The sequence below is a fragment of the Eutrigla gurnardus genome (assembly GCF_963514095.1).
Source record: "Eutrigla gurnardus genome assembly, chromosome: 1".
NCBI lineage: Eukaryota > Metazoa > Chordata > Actinopteri > Perciformes > Triglidae > Eutrigla > Eutrigla gurnardus.
In genome coordinates this window covers 29964146-29980695 of record NC_139915.1, presented here as the reverse complement: position 1 = coordinate 29980695, position 16550 = coordinate 29964146, and the positions used below count along the sequence as shown (strand labels likewise).

At 41.9% G+C, this 16550-nt stretch overlaps 1 protein-coding gene and 1 long non-coding RNA gene across 2 annotated transcripts in view; both read right to left on the bottom strand.

Annotated features, from left to right (window-relative positions):
- Positions 1-16550, bottom strand: part of LOC311031050 — a 544877-nt gene that overhangs the window by 316677 nt on the left and 211650 nt on the right. The window contains exon 2 of the long non-coding RNA XR_014599034.1: positions 15684-16027. This is a non-coding gene — a long non-coding RNA (uncharacterized lncRNA). The remainder of the gene's footprint in view (positions 1-15683; positions 16028-16550) is intronic.
- Positions 3688-4839, bottom strand: LOC311010535 (uncharacterized protein; the record flags this gene model as incomplete). Its single annotated transcript, XM_084005064.1, has 1 exon — positions 3688-4839. One exon carries the CDS (start codon positions 4837-4839, stop codon positions 3793-3795), a length of 1047 nt encoding a protein of 348 aa, XP_083861190.1. The 3' UTR covers positions 3688-3792.

The window sequence follows — 16550 nt, the reverse complement described above, 5'->3', positions numbered from 1 at the left end:
AAATTAAAAAAAAAAGAAGAAAAAATATAGACATTTTCTTCTTCTTATTAGTATTAGTTATAGTATTGGTGAAATAAACAAGAAAAAAAAAGTAGAATGATTTACCTCCAAAGACCCATGATGTCATTTGTCACAAAGTGGCCAATTGGAGTCTCCAAACTCAGTCTGGACATTGCCCTACAAAAACCACTGCTAAACACTCATTTTTGGGTGTTTTTCATTTTTTTGGGGCTGTGGCTTCATTCAGCTTTTAGGCCTAAATAGCAGAGCCACAGCTAACTCGCTTCAGTGAAAAATAATAAAAAATGTAGGTAAGGCAAAAAAATTGCAATTTCTTAAAGAAAGTTATGAAAAAAGTCATAGTATAGCATGTTGAAAGAAGTTATGTAAAAAGTAGTAGTATGTTGAAAAAGTCAGTTTGGTATGTCGAAAAAAGTTGTGAAAAAGTCATAGTATAGTATTTTTAAAAAAAGCTCTCAGTCTTTGCAGCGCTTCGACATCAGATGAAGATCGTTTGTTTGGACCAAAAACAAAAGCATCAAATCAAGGAACACGAGGTTGTGAGTGAAGGTTCATTTCTACTAACACCACTTATTGATTCAATTAGTGTCAAAATGTGTTTTAAATGCTTGTTGTCTGGTTTTAAACAGCTTTGCTATGTAAGTATATGAGACACTCCAGAAAAAAGATTTCATACACTGATCAATTCCTAAATGTTCTATTTAGCTTCCATAACACATTTTCTTTTTTTCCATCTGAGATTTCTGCTAAACTCGCTAAAAGTTGCCGTTAGATAATGCCTTGATTGCATATTTAAGCATTTCAGAAAACGTTTAACTAAATAATTGACTGACTGTCAGTAATCAACTGGGGAAGTTTCATGGTGATATTAGTTATTATTATACTATTTGTATGCCTTCAAAGTGTATGTAAATAACAATCCATAACTTTAAAGTCACTTACAGTGAGGTCATAGCAGAGGGCCCCATGAGGACTAGACCAGAAACGTGTGTGAGTTTAACTCTCAGTTCCTGCTTCTATATTCTTCACAAACGTGGCCTGTTGTTGTTTATGAGGACCTTTTTCAGAACACAGTTTGGAGATTCAAGGGATCCATCTTCTCGGGATGCATGGGGACGACTGTGGCTCAGTTGGTAGAGCGGATTGGCCAATGTTCGGAGGGTCGGCGGTTCGATCCCCGCCCTTGTCACTGTGTCATGGTCGTTGTGTCCTTGGGCAAGACACATCACCCAGCTTGCCTCGTGTGAATGTGTATGACTGCTGTTTGTTTGAGGTGGTGGTTAGAGGGGCCGCAGGCGCAGAATGGCAGCCACGCTTCTGTCAGTCTGCCCCAGGGCAGCGGTGGCTACCATCGTAGTTTACCACCACCGGTATGACTGTGTGTGAATGAATGGAACCCAGAACCCTGTCAGAGCACTTTGAGTGTCTTGAAAAGCGCCATATAAATCCAATCCATTATTATTATTATCAATACTAACATGGAGGAAGAAAGCTGCTGTCAACATTGTATTACTTAAAGAGACAGTGTGTGGGAATTACTCCCATCTAGTGGTGGAATTCTATTTTGCATTCAGACAAATGACAGACAAAAGAAGCTGGAAAACCCAGAGTTAAGCCTGAAGTTCCCTCGCTAAATCCTGCTTCCTAGTCCAGCCTCTGTTCAGTCAGCAGTCACTCCGATCGGAAACCGATGTCTTTTTGACAGTTATTCCATGTTCTTATCCATGTATTTTGTCTTATTTTGCTGAAACTGCATTAAAGTACCACAGGTAGGCTACATATCAGCCTGCTGTTATTATTTTAACATTGTGACCAGTATTATTTTCAAAGGTGTTTTCAATGAAGTCAGTCAGAAGGGCAACATATAAAGTCATACATGTGTGGCCACTCCTATATTGCGCTCACATAGTTCATAGCAGCACATTACAGACAGGACATTTCCTGTTCATGCCATTTCAAAATAAGAGTCCCGGATATTCCAGTATAATGTGCTCTAAAGCACACACGAGGAAGTTTCATTCACCCAGACCATCTAGTACAGGCCGCTCAATAAAGTAGGTTACAATTCAATTCAATTTTATGTATAGTGTCAAATCACAACAGAAGTCATCTCAGGACACTTAACACATTGAGCAGGACTAGAATACATTCAAAATTTCCAGAGTCAACACAATTTCAAAGTCCCAACATCACTCAGGGGCAAGCGTTACAGCGACAGTCACACACACAAATACACAAAAACCAAGTCACTGCTTGAATGGTACAATAATGACGGTTTCAGTTAAGATTCCGTGGTTAGTATATGTAGACTTTTAGGCTTTGCATTCAGTCGGTCCGCCATAATTGTCTGCCACGCTCAAGTGTTATCACGATACCAACATTTTGGTACCGGTACCAACATGTGCTTCGGTACTTTTCGATACTTTTTCAAATAAAAAGTGAATGCAAAAAATGTCATTACTGACTTTATTTTAATAGAAAATCTTAGAACAATAACATATTAATCAGCAAATAAAATAAAATACCAAAAAGACAAGCTTTTCTAATGCACACAATTTTAAAAATGTTAAAATATAAATAATATAATATAAAATATAATAATATAAATAAACCAGCTCTTTTTTTTTTTTCTTCCAGGAGCTACTTTTGTTAAGAGTGAAGGGCGGTGGCGCTTGCTTTTAGCACTGAATGTGACTTTTCTTCCTGAGTAAATGACCTGTCGTTCCCTGAGCTCAGTGTGCAGGTCTGGGTTCTTGTCCTTTAAGTGTTTGGCTAAGTCGGAGGTGTTTCCGCCGTTAGCTATGCATGTTTTAAACACCGTTTACACAGTGCTGCATCGGCGTTAATGGCCTCGCCTTGCGCATTTGTTTTATGCTAAAGTACAGCCATATCGCACTTCGCGGCGCTGGTTTGTCCGCAAGTTGCGGCGTGGTGACGGGTGCAGCAGCCATTCTCCTCTCCGTGCTTCTCTCGCTCGCGCTCTCTCGCTCTCTCTCCAAGATTTCCTCCTGCTCCGTTTCTTGCTACCGTCCACGCTGCTAGCTAACTTGCTAGAGGTTTCCTCCGGCTTGCTTGCTTTTTCCTTTTATCTCTCCAAGCTGCAGCTCGCTCCTCGTCCTCTCAGCTGTATTTACAATGCGGTGACGTCACGTGGCGAGTTCGCCGAGCTGTTGCGGGCGCTGCCGGCGGCGCTGCAAGTACCGGTCCCGTCCAAATGCAATATAGTACCGTTTTAAATGCCTCAGTACCCCGGTACCAAATTAGTACCGGTATACCGTGCAACCCTACCACGCTCTTTTCAGCCGTATTTCCTTTTTTGCATGTAATAGGCTTTATTTCCTCATACATGTCCATCAGACGCTGCAGCTGACTTGGTGAAAAGTACGCGGCTGCACGTCTGCATCAGTAAATCTGTGATCGACACCGTGGTCTACTGAAGAAAGCTGTGAACGTGCATTTATGCGAATGATTCACAAAATACCAAAATATCAAGTATGACGTACAGCGGGGCTAATGCAGCAAGGAAATCACTTGATTTGTCTGCTTCATCAACAACAGTGTTGCAATGGTGACTGACTGGTGGGCTGCAGATTGTAGAAACAGTTCAAGTCAAGAGAGAGTGATGGATTTCATTTCATGTGGTGTTTAACAAAATAATCATTGAGTTGGGAAGTTTGACTTAGCTGCAGTTAGGGACATTGACCAGACACGGTCCAGCCAGATATGAGGTTTCACTGAGTCTTGTTTACAAACTGAGCAGCTGAAAGGTTTCTATCCTGTATGAGTTCTCATGTGTGTTTTTAAGCTTGCGCTGTGCGTGAAAGATTTCTTACAAACTGAGCAGCTGAAAGGTTTCTCTCCTGTATGAGTTCTCATGTGTGTCTTTAAGCTTCCTCCCTGCGTGAAAGTTTTCTTACAAACTGAGCAGCTGAAAGGTTTTTCTCCTGTATGAGTTCTCATGTGTGCCTTTAAATTTCTACTTTCTGTAAAAGTTTTCTGACAAACTGAGCAGCTGAAAGGTCTGTCTCCTGTATGAGTTCTCATGTGTCTCTTTAAGCTTCCTCCCTGCGTAAAAGTTTTCTTACAAGCTAAGCAGCTGAAAGGTTTTTCTCCTGTATGAGTTCTCATGTGTGTCTTTAAACTTCCACCTCCTGTGAAGGTTTTCTGACAAACTGAACAGCTGAAAGGTTTGTCTCCTGTATGAGTTCTCATGTGTCTCTTTAAGCTTCCTCCCAGCATAAAAGATTTCTTACAAACTGAACAGCTGAAAGGTTTCTCTCTTGTGTGAGTTCTCAAGTGTATCTTCACATTTTGTCTATGGTCAAATGTTTTCCCACATATGGAGCAATTGAAAGGTTTCTCACCAGTACTACATCTAGAATCACTGTGAGTGACTTCATCATCGGTCCAAGCCTTTAAACCTGACTGAGGTTCTCTGGTCTCCTGCCAATCATCACTGTCATCAGTCTCAGAAGAGTCTCCAGTCATGCCATCAGTATCTGGTTGTGGTTCTGCTCCTCCACAGTCCTCTTCACCAGCTTCTGTTTTCATCTGTTCAGTTGAGCTGCTGGCTGCAGCTGAAGCCAGTCCTGAGAACTGAGGCTTCTCTTCATCATCTTCATCTTCTTCACTCTTCACAGGGACAAGAGTGACTGGGAACTTGATATCAGCCTCCTCCAGCCCATGAAGCTGCTCTCCCTCCTGACTGATCCAGACTTCCTCCTGTTCCTCTTTGATGTGTGGGGGCTCTGGATCCTCCTGGTCCAGACTGGAGCCCCAGTCCTGCTGCTCAAAGGGAACCTCTTCTTTACACGCCATCAGCTGCTGGACGTCTGCAGGAAAACAGTAACATCACACAGAGATAGGTTAGTAAAACAACTGAACACTTAGTCACAGGTAAAAAAAATAAATAAATAAATGTTAGAACCCCAAATTTGTAATTACAATAAATGTTATTTTCTAAATCAGTTACATGTTAGATTTGGCAAATGTGTCTGCTAGAGAGTGGACAAACAATTACAGTTAATATTTCAATTATTATTGCTCACAGCTACTCAATATACGGGAAATTTGGGGAAAACTAAACAGATTTCTAAACAGAATGCACGATGGGAAGTTTAACGGTCACTTTCAATCCAAAGGACACCGATGTTCGTTCCATTGACCGCAGAACTGCTTCCCATCCTCCGTAAGAGACCCAAGACCCTGTTGTTCAGAGTTCACCTGGACTCTGCTGACCCTCCTCACTCTACTACCTCTCTCCCTCCCAAAAAAACCCCACAAATCTGTATCTTAGCACGTATCTCTGTTGTTTACTAGCTACGGGTTAACTTAGCCAGCTGGCGGATTGAAATCCTCACTGTGCTGATACTTTTCCACCGTGGCATTTTGAGAGCCGGTTCGGAGCCGGTGCCCAATCGGGAACCAGTTCTTCCTGTTTCCACAGACAAAGAGCCGGCTCTCGGCCAGGAAAACTGGTTCCAGAGCGGCCCCAACTCCTTGCTGGGCTGGAACCAGCCCCAGAAGAAGTTCTTGCTTACGTTAGGGGCTGGGCGGGGTTAAGGCTCGGGGCAAGGGGGGAAAATACGCCGCTGCAGAGTTTTACTAACGTTACTGTTCCCGGAAAGTTTCATTTTAAAATTCGTTCACCTCGTTGCAAACCAACGACACATTTCTGTTTATTTTACCAAGCTAGTGATTACGTTCGTAACAGCAGCAACTAGTGGCTATGCTTCCTCGGGTAATGTAAGCTGACCGGCTAGCTAGCCGGCTAGCGTGATATTGCTAACAACAACGTTGGCATGCCACTTTCTGACTGCCGTTGGCTCACTAAACGTTACCAACGTAACATAACATCTGTGTTTGCAGCGTCGTGGACACGTTTGTGATTAAACCGCTGTTCTCTGGTTTGTGTTTGTAAAGCTGTCGGACATCGGTGATATTGAACGGAGGTCCAACCTGACTAAACATCAAACACTCTGATCTATTGATCACACACTGTTCTACACTTTAAAAAAATGTTGTGATTTTAGTATTTTGCATATTTTATTGTTATTGTATTTTTTGCCAAAATAAACACTTTCCGAAGAGACATGTCTGCTATTCTTGAAATTAGCGCTGCTGGGAAACCTCAGACGTATACACTGACGTAATGACGTGGCTCTCTGGGCTCTCTAGCCGGTGGAAACGCAAGCAGATTCTCAGAAGGTTCGTAAGTTGAACCAACTGAACTAGGTTCGTGTTGGTGGAAAAGGAGAGATAGAGATGTACTGTTGCAGTCTTCAGACAAATGTACTTATTCTAAGTCGCTTTGGATAAAAACGTCTGCTACTTAGCTAAATGTAAATGCATTGAGATTCACCTCGCTCAAGCCAGCCGCAACTTCAATCTCCGTGGTCAAATCAGCCGCATTTAAGTTTCGAGGGTACAAGTATTCTCAGCGTTGCGGTAAATGCAGAGAAACATCGCATTACTTCCGGTTTTCAAAATAAAGGTATTAAGAACAGTAAGCTATATATCAAACCTACCAAACATTGAAAATAAAATGTTACATTAAAGTGTTTCATGCACCTATGATGAATAAAAAACACTTGTTATCATTTGTTTTACTGCACCAATGTGGAGAAATGTCAAAATAAAAGTCCCATATTTATACCTGAGATTGCATCTTTGCCCATATTTGGGCTACTGTAAAAACACTTTGCTCAATAATTCCTGGCTATGGGTTGTATATTTGACTTCTACACATAAAGGACTACAACTATACTTTATATCAAGCATTTTTACTGTACCAATGTGGAGAAATTCAGGTCTAAAAGTCCCATATTTATACATGCAGATTGCATCTTTGACCACATTTGAGCTACTGTAAAAACACTTTGCTCAATAATTCCTGGCTATGGGTGGTATATTTGACTTCTACATAGGGCTGCACAAAAAATTGTTAAAAAAAAATCGCGATCTCGATTCACACATACACGTGATCTCATTTCTACACACGGCGATTCTGAAGCATTTTATATCTCGAGCTGCATCACAAAGGCTCCTATTTCCTTCCGGATTTTTTGAAGCGCCCCCAAACGCAGCACTGCCGCTGCCTCCTCCCTCAACCTATGGTAAAGCGTCTTTACAACACGTGATTCAGTGGAGGAAGCCATCTGCAGTTGAGTGTTTGGAAAGAGTGAAGGTACGTGTCCACAGGCAGCGGTGTTTCCCCGCGTCCCATTCATTGCGCCGGGCTCGACTCGCCGCCTCGGGAACGCTCGCGAACGGTCGCGAAAATCTTTTAAACTGAATGTTGTCAATCTAAAATAAAGACAGATTCAGCAACTGCATAACTTATTTCTCGCTTAAAATGTTTTCAGAAACACCTTTCGGTGAACTATTTTCGTAAAATAAGAAAAAGTTTCCAAACGAGCCGCCATGTTGGTCTGCGTGAACTCCGGAGCAGACAGGACAGCAGTGAAAGCGATCGTCCAATCAGGTGCAGCCATGAAGTGTGCGCGTGATTGTATGAAGGAGAGCGCCTGTCAATCATCCTAGACCGACAACATTCAGTTTAGAAGATTTTCGCGAGCGTTTGCGAGCGTTCCCGAGGCAGCGAGTCGAGCCCGGCTCCTCTGATTAGCATAAAGTAGATTCACTTCAATTGAAGAGCGCATGATTCACTTTCAGCCGCATGTCCAAATTATTTTTTTTTTACTTTTGTAAAAATGACTTATCTTCCAATGATAGAACTACTACTATTCTGTCAAAGCAATAACGTTTTTCTGTTTTGTTAAAGTTCATCAGTGGAATAAACATTTTGTGGAAAAAAATCGTGCAAGAGAATCGTGATCTCAATTCTAAACAAAAAAATCGTGATTCACATTTTTTCCAGAATCGTGCAGCCCTACTTCTACACAGAGGACTACAACTATACTTTAAATCAAGCATTTTTACTGTAGCATTATGGAGAAAATTCAAGTCTAAAAGTCCCATATCAGGGCTCAACGCTAAGGTTTTTTTCCCCTTGCCCGGTCGGGCCAGTGGGTCTGAATTCTACTTGCCCGAAGTCAATTTTCACTGGCCCCAAATATAAATAGTTTTTTTATTAGTGGTTATCAAATAACGACAAAGATTCAGGTAAATTGTTATATTTGATCTTTATTTACAATGTATGAATAATTCTGACATTGTTGGAACATTGGTATTTTTTTATTTTTTTTCGGTTTTATCCCGTATTTTAATCTTGGCCACTCAAACTTTGGCACAAAAATAAATAAATAATCCCCTCACACCCGACGTGCTCTCTGACCTGCTGACAGCCATCGTCCATCAACACGTTCTGCATTGTAGTTGGCAACTGCTGGCCCCTCAATGCTTATGTAAAGCAGCTTCCACAACAAGCGAAACTCGAGATCGCGAAACTCCCGCTACTATGTAGCGGAGTAGCGGGAGTTCTCGATTTTGATTGGCCAAAACCACATTAACCACCAATAGTACACCAAGCATTACAAGCATTATCCGACGTGGGCAAGGGGAGGGGGCAACATCAGTGTTTCCCCTAGAATTTTTTTCAGGCCCAGTGGTACCCACCGAAAAAACCCTATACAGACGAGACGCGTGGGATGGTGTATTGGTGCAGTTGGATTAAGTCAGGTGACACAGCAAGCAGTCTGCAATTCTGCAATTATTATATTTGCATTCAACATTTTTGTTCAACCAGAGTGTATTCAAGGTTTTCAAGGATTCAAGGGGAGAGTGACTTATTAAGGTGCCGGTTGATGGAAATGATCCAAAATTAGGGTCTGGGAAAAATATGGCTTGAAAATGAGGAGCATCACATTAATAGCTGCAGATACTGTAAAACACTACAACGACATATGTGTGCATATATTGTCTTATTTTATCAAGTTTACTCAACAGCCTGATAGTTCATAGAAATTCAGGTAGAAATAGGTTAACTCAGAGTTCCACAGCTTATCAAAAAACAATCCTTATTTTATTAACATAGGCTGCCTAAGGGCGCGATCAGTAGCGTGCCTCGGCACAATTGCCCCCGGGGGGTCCCCCGCGGCTTTGCATTCACACTACTATGTTAGCCGGTTGTACATACGTCATCACGTCCTTATACTACACACGATGATGTTTTTATGGAGCGCCGTCTCTGAATATATTTCTCGACAACACTTGACCTGCATAAGCGAATGTGCGCACAAGTGGATCTGTGCGAGCAGGCAGCACGAGGAAAGCGGATTTTGGACGGAGACACACAGCATTTTTTTTATAAATGCCCCGGTCCGGTTCCGGTACCGGTTCCGCTCACACCACGAGTCTAAAGAGTGCAACAGCTTGTCAAAATACAGTGTCAACTTTCCGTGTTTTCAAAGTAGAAAGCGACATCGGTGGTTTAGGCAGAGCGGCATCAGAACAACATCAAGCGCGTAAAGTACACGAAGAAGAACGTAGAGCGGCATTAGAAGCGGCGAGGATTGTTGCGGCCACGCATCTTGTGGAGCAATTCTACTGTGCTGCACGGAGGCGCTCCTAGTGTAAATGATTATTGATTCATGAATTAATTGATAGGTAGCTTATTTTTTGGCCTGGCGGCAGGTCTACTTGGCCTGTACAATGGTAGGGGAAACACTGAACATCATAACTTTATTGATGATGATGTTTTTTTTTTTTGTTGCTTCGAGTCCTCCACTTGCCCGAACGGGCAAGCGGGTTGTCATAGTTACTTGCCCGACGTGGCGTTTTACTTGCCCCGGGATGTCGGGCAATCCTTATTGTTGAGCCCTGCATATTTATACACCAGATCGCATCTTTGACCACATTTGAGCTACTGTAAAAACACTTTGCTCAATAATTCCTGGCTATGGGTGGTATATTTGACTTCTACACATAGAGTAAAAATATGGGACTTTGTTATTGAATTTCTCCACGTTGCTACAGTAAAAATGCTTGATTTAAAGTATAGTTGTAGTCCTCTATGTGTAGAAGTCAAATATACCACCCATAGCCAGGAAGTATTGAGCAAAGTGTTTTTACAGGAGCTCAAATGTGGTCAAAGATGCAATCTGCATGTATAAATATGGGACTTTTAGACTTGAATTTCTCCACATTGGTGCAGTAAAACAAATGATAACAAGTGTTTATTCATCATAGGTGCATGAAACACTTAAATGTAACATTTTATTTTCAATGTTTGGTAGGTTCGATATATAGCTTACTGTTCTTAATACCTTTATTTTGAAAACCAGAAGTAATGCGATGTTTCTCCGCATTTACCGCAACGCTGAGAATACTTGTACCCTCGAAATTTAAGTGCGGCTGATTTGACCACGGAGATCGAAGTTGCGGCTGGCTTGACCGCGGTTGAGATTCGCCTCTTGGTATCTATACACTCTTTGGTTCCGGTGAAGAAGGCGGGAGAGGAGCAGCAGGGAAAGATGGCGGACAAGCCCGCGGAGACGGAACAAAGGAACGAGGAAAGAAGACAGCAGGAGGGAAACCTGGCTGCCTGTAACATACAACAGCCGTCCTTTATCACCCAGAAGCCCGGCGACCGAACACGATTCGTCGGCCGCGGCACAAAAACAGCGTAGCGGGTTAAGGTGAGGTGGTCTCAACTACATGGAACGGGACTCGGCGGTCCGGTAAACGTCACACACCGAGAGGGATTCATTAAACACGCACGGCAGCTGTCCGCTCTCTGCCCAGACCAACACTCTTACTTGAGATCGCTTCACGGCGCGAGTCCGGTCGGTGAAAGTCCGTTAAGGCGTCTGGCGGGTATGTTACCTCTGCTTCGGAGCTTGTATTGAAACAAATCACGCACACCCATGTGACTGCTTCGAAAAAATGGTGAAAAGCTGCGCTTATCGGTGCGCGCGCATGTGGGTTCTTCTTCTTCGTTTCGACTTCCGGCAGTTTAGACGCTTCTGGGCGTATTACTGCCCTCCTCAGGAAATCACTCTAAGGATAATATTGCTTCAAATTTTCATATACAGCCCTGTATCTTGTAAAAACTGGAACACTACTTAAGCAATCAAGTGGTGATTCTCATTTTGACCCAATAAAGATTTATCTGAAAATGACAGAACTCCCAAATCTGATACACTCTTATATAAAATGCTCCTTTCTGTGGTATATTTGTTACATTTCAATAAAACATGTTCAACTGTTTCAGACTTTCCACACTCACAAAGCCCATTATGATGCTTTCTAAAAACATACAAAGATTGATTCAACCCACAATGCCAAGTCTCAACCTACAGATCACTTGTGGGTTGTCAAGTAGGAGTCGAGACAAGTTGAGAGAGAATTATTTTGAATGCGTCTGCGTCATAATATACATCATTTGAAAGCTGCGAGTCTCGTGAATCGAACAAAGCCAGCCGTTTTTTCAAAAGCAAACACAGCCTGTGTGCAAAGGAGTGCACAGAAAAAAAAACAATAACAAGACGGGAGTTCCCTACCTTTCGAGCTGTCTGGAAGTCCAAAAACAACATGTAGGGGGGGAGCGGCTGCAGCGCTGATGACAGGAGGAGGAGGAAATTCGTCCCAGGACATGATGCTTTTCTATATCGGTGAGCATCTAAATACATTTTCAAAAATTGTATTATATTATTATTCAATGCGTTTATGAATAAGGAGTATAGGCTCAATTTTCCAAAATAAAAGTCATGTGAATTTGTGGGGTATGTATCATATGTACAGGATATGTGATGAATACAAAGGTGATGTTATTCAACTATCACAGCTTGGTACTTACTTTCATGATGTTGATTCATAAAATTCAATAATATGATTTATATATTATTATAAACCATCGATTTTCAAGCCAGCCAAGCCGGGAGTAAAGACCTGACTAAATTAGCACCCTAGTGAAAATTAACATCACTATGGTTACCTGAAAGTGGGGGTGGGGTGCAGATAGTGTGTGTTTATTTGCAGCAGAGGAGAAATCTGACAATGGGGACTTGACTCAAATAGCAGTCACTGCACCTCAATCAGAGGGTCAGTAATATAATAATAATAATAATAATATAGCTAATGATTGTTTACTATGATATTTGACACATGCCGTGGATCAGCCCTTCATCAGATGAGTCATCTGAGAGGACTGGGAGCCAGAGACCACCACCTCCCCCGCTGAAGAGCCCTCCACCTCCACAACAACAACAACCCCTGCTGCTGCTGCTGTCTCCAAAGCCTCCCCAACTGCTGCCAGAGGTGTGAAGGGGAGATCATAGAGAAGAAGGGGTGCAGATCTCAACACACTGCTTACACCAGCAGCTCTGAGGACAAATGGCATGATGTCAGTGAGGTAGATGTTGATCCACCACAGCCAGTTTTCAGGCCATATTTGTTATTTGTTCAATTGTGCACTTCTTTACCAAATACAGCAATTCAAAAAGTAAAGACTATTTGCAAAGAAGTTATTTGGTTTGACTATTCTTCTACCTAAATGGTTATGTTTGGTATGTTTTCCGTCACATAACATTCATTTGGATAATGATAAGCTCATTTGGCCACTTTTGGAGAGGTTTTGGGTAACCTGAGAAATAAAAATAGAAACGTTTTTTTTTTTATAAGTAGTAGTTATAGTATTTGTGAAATAAACAAAAAAAGTGGCCATTTGGAGTTTCCAAACTCAGTCTGGACATTGCCCTACAAAAACCACTGCTAAACACTAATTTTGGTGGGTTTTTTTATCTACTTTCTACCAGTTGTTGGTCAGGCTTGTGGCTGTGGCTTCATTCAGCTTTTAGGCCTAAATAGCAGAGCCACTGCTAACTCCATCCATCCATCCATCCATTGTCTACCGCTTATCCTGTATTCAGGGTCGCGGGGGGGCTGGAGCCGATCCCAGCTATCATTGGGCGAAGGCAGGGTACACCCTGGACAGGACGCCAGTCTATCACAGGGCTGACATGTAGAGACAAACAACCATTCACGCTCACATTCATACCTACGGGCAATTTAGAGTCATCAATTAACCTATCCCCATCCTGCATGTCTTTGGACTGTGGGAGGAAGCCGGAGAACCCGGAGAGAACCCACGCTTACACGGGGAGAACATGCAAACTCCACACAGAAGGGCCCGAACCGGGAACCGAACCCGGCACCCTCTTGCTGTGAGGCGACAGTGCTACCCACTACACCACCGTGCAGCCCCACTGCTAACTTGCTTCACTTAATAAAAAAACAAATAAAACAAATTTAGGCGAGGCAAAAAATTGCAATTTCTTAAAGAAAGTTATGAAAAAAGTCATAGTATAGTATTTTGAAAAAGGTCATAGTATTGTATTTTGAAAAAAAGCTCTCAGTCTTTGCAGCGTGTCGACAGCAGATGAAGATCGTTTGTTTGGACAAAAAACAAAAGCATCAAATCAAGGAACACGAGGTTGTGAGTGAAGGTTCATTTCTACTAACACCACTTATTGATTCAATTAGTGTCAAAATGTGTTTTAAATGCTTGTTGTCTGGTTTTAAACAGCTTTACTATGTAAGTATATGAGACACTCCAGGAAAAAGCTTTCATACAATCATCAATTCTTAAATGTTCTATTTAGCTTCCATAACACATTTTCTTTTTCTTTTTTTTTCATCTGAGATTTCTGCTAAACTCACTAAAAGTTGCCGTTAGATAATGCCTTGATTGCATATTTAAGCATTTCAGAAAATGTTTAACTAAATAATTGACTTACTGTCAGTAATCAACTGGAGAAGTTTCATGGTGATATATATTAGTTATTATTATACTATTTGTGTGCCTTCAAAGTGTATGTAAATAAGAATCCATAACTTTAACGTCACTTAAAGTGAGGTCATAGCAGAGGGCCCCATGAGGACTAGACCACAAATGTGTGTGTGAGTTTAACTCTCAGTTCCTGCTTCTATATTCTTCACAAACGTGGCCTGTTGTTGTTTACGAGGACCTTTTTCAGAACACAGTTTGGAGATTCAAGGGATCCATCTGAGGGGGTGCTGTGCCTTTTGTGTGTGTGTCCTAGGTTGAGGTTGGAGGGGGAACATTTAAAAGATGGAGCCTGCAGCAGCGCTGGGTCGATTCCTCTCCCTTCTCCCTCGCATGCTGACCTTGTTGCTCGTTATTGAAATCGTAGCCTTTTGTTCGCTTCTGTACCAGTGTAAACTGATGGTGGTGGCAGAGTCTCTGGACCACGGTGTAAATTATGTAAATAGTGTTAATTTTGCAGTCAGTCCAGTTTTAGCAGGGGTGAGTAGCCTTTTTCTTTGTACCTGTTTTTTCCTGTTTATTGGCTAGGGAGTGAGGTAAGACAACCTTTTGTTTTGGATAGGAAAGCTAGTTTTACCACCCAGAGGGGTATTCCATCAAACTCGCTAAGTGCAAAGCCGGGCTAATTTCGATAAGCCTCGCTACCTTTAGTGAGAATTGCGTTCCATCAACGTGACTTGAGGCGCTCTCCGCTAAGTAACCATGGGAATTTATCCGACCAAACTAGCCTGCTCCGGGGCAGGCTAACCATCAGGCTTACTTTAGCGGGGGTTTCAGAGAAGTCCGTCTGTCGGAAACAACTGTACCAGCAGAAGGTTCCACCAAGCATAGTCCTCGTGATTTCATCACGTGAAAGACCAAAAATGACCAAAATTACATATATGAAGTACAAACGGACTATATTTTCATCAAGCGTCTAAGAATACATGCTTGCACTTAAATAAAAAATGAATAAACCGTTTATTTCCTGAACACCGACTGGACATATTATTATCTAAATACATATGTATTTCACATGTTGTTCATCCCCAGTTGGGTGAGTGGTGATGCACCTGCCCCCAGATCCGGGCAACCTGGGTTCACATCCTGGCAAGGATGTCTTATGTGTTTTTTTGTTTTTTTGTTTTTTTACTTGTATTATTGTCTTTAGATCAGATAATTAGACCAACATTTTACTTTAACTATGATAAATATGTCATACGATTTCCACAGAACCCAAATATAACTTGCAAAAACATGATAGACATAAAGATGTTATTATTAATAGCATGTTATAGATCCCAATGACAAAGGCATTGCTGCATGCAATTGTCAGCCACATAAATTCCTCTCAGGTGAGTTCATTAATAGGTTCATGGGAGAGAGAGAGGGAGAGAGCGCGAGAGTGTGTGTGTTCGAGAAATCTTTGTCAGTATTATATATATATATTAGGGCTGTCAAAAGATTGATTTTTTAATCGCGATTAATCGCATTTTGTCCATAGTTAACTCGCGATTAATCGCAAATTAATCGCATTTTTTGGCAATTATTTTTTCTTCTAAATGTACCTTAATGTATTTTTTTCATATTCTTAATACTTTTAACAACATAAGGGCAAATATACTTGATTTATGAAAATGTTTATTTAACACTTCAAATATCCCCTTACCAAAACATGGGATCAAAACAGGATTATAAGAATATATCACAAACAATTAAAGTGAACATGTCACAGGAGATAGTGTAACAGGAGATAAGTGCAGTTAGGATATAAGTGCATTGGCTTGCAAGTGATATCTCAGACTGGACGTACTTCTATGGTAGCTCATTTCATACCCACAGTACGCGCAGATGACTTTGGTCTTATCGACTGAACCATCTGGCAGTCTTTTGAAGGTGAATTTGCCGTTCACAAATCGCCCCTGTGGACACGCACCTTCAAGGTTACCTGTCCACAGGGGCGATTTTAAACGCGTGTGGACGCGCCGCTTCCCAGTATTGCACGCTTGGTGGGCTGCCACTAGAGGATGATTGACAGGCGCTCTCCTTCAAACAAGAGATTTTTGCGAACGTTCGCGAGCGTTCCCGAGGCAGCGACTCGAGCCCGGCGCCTCTGATTAGCATAAAGTAGATTCGACTTATACTTTAGGCAAATGAGGAGCGGCCAACTCGCGCGCCGTCTCTCGACATTCGCCGCAACGCTACCAGAATGCATTGCACGGCTTTTCACATAGACAATGAATGGGACGCGGGGAAACACCGCTGCCTGTGGACACGCACCTTCCCTCTGGATCAAGACTACAGGTGCCACCGACGGCAATAAATCATACAATGCGCGTTTTTTTTTTTTTTTTTAAATACCGAGCGTTAATCGCGCGTTAAAAAAATTAACGCCGTTACTCTTGACGGTACTTGTGTATTTAATCGCTCGGTAATTCTTGCCCAAGCAGCCTCGCGATCAGTGGCGGCTGGTGATTCAATTTGTTGGGGGGGCGCAGTTACGCGTGACGGGTCAAATAGCACCTCACAATCAGAACACAACAGACAAATTCTAAAAACCACCTAAACTAGACCATTGTTCAAGTATTAATACAATTAGAGAGATACTTTGGATATTGTTGACCTTAAATAAAGAGTTTTGGGACAGAATAGATAAAGAAATATAGGCTACTGTAATGAGAATAGACCACATGCTACACCATCTAAACACCAGATAATTGTTAAACTATCAATACAGTTAGAGACAGACATTGGATTGATCAAAAATGAAGAGTTTTGGGGCAGAATAGATTCAGAAAGTAGG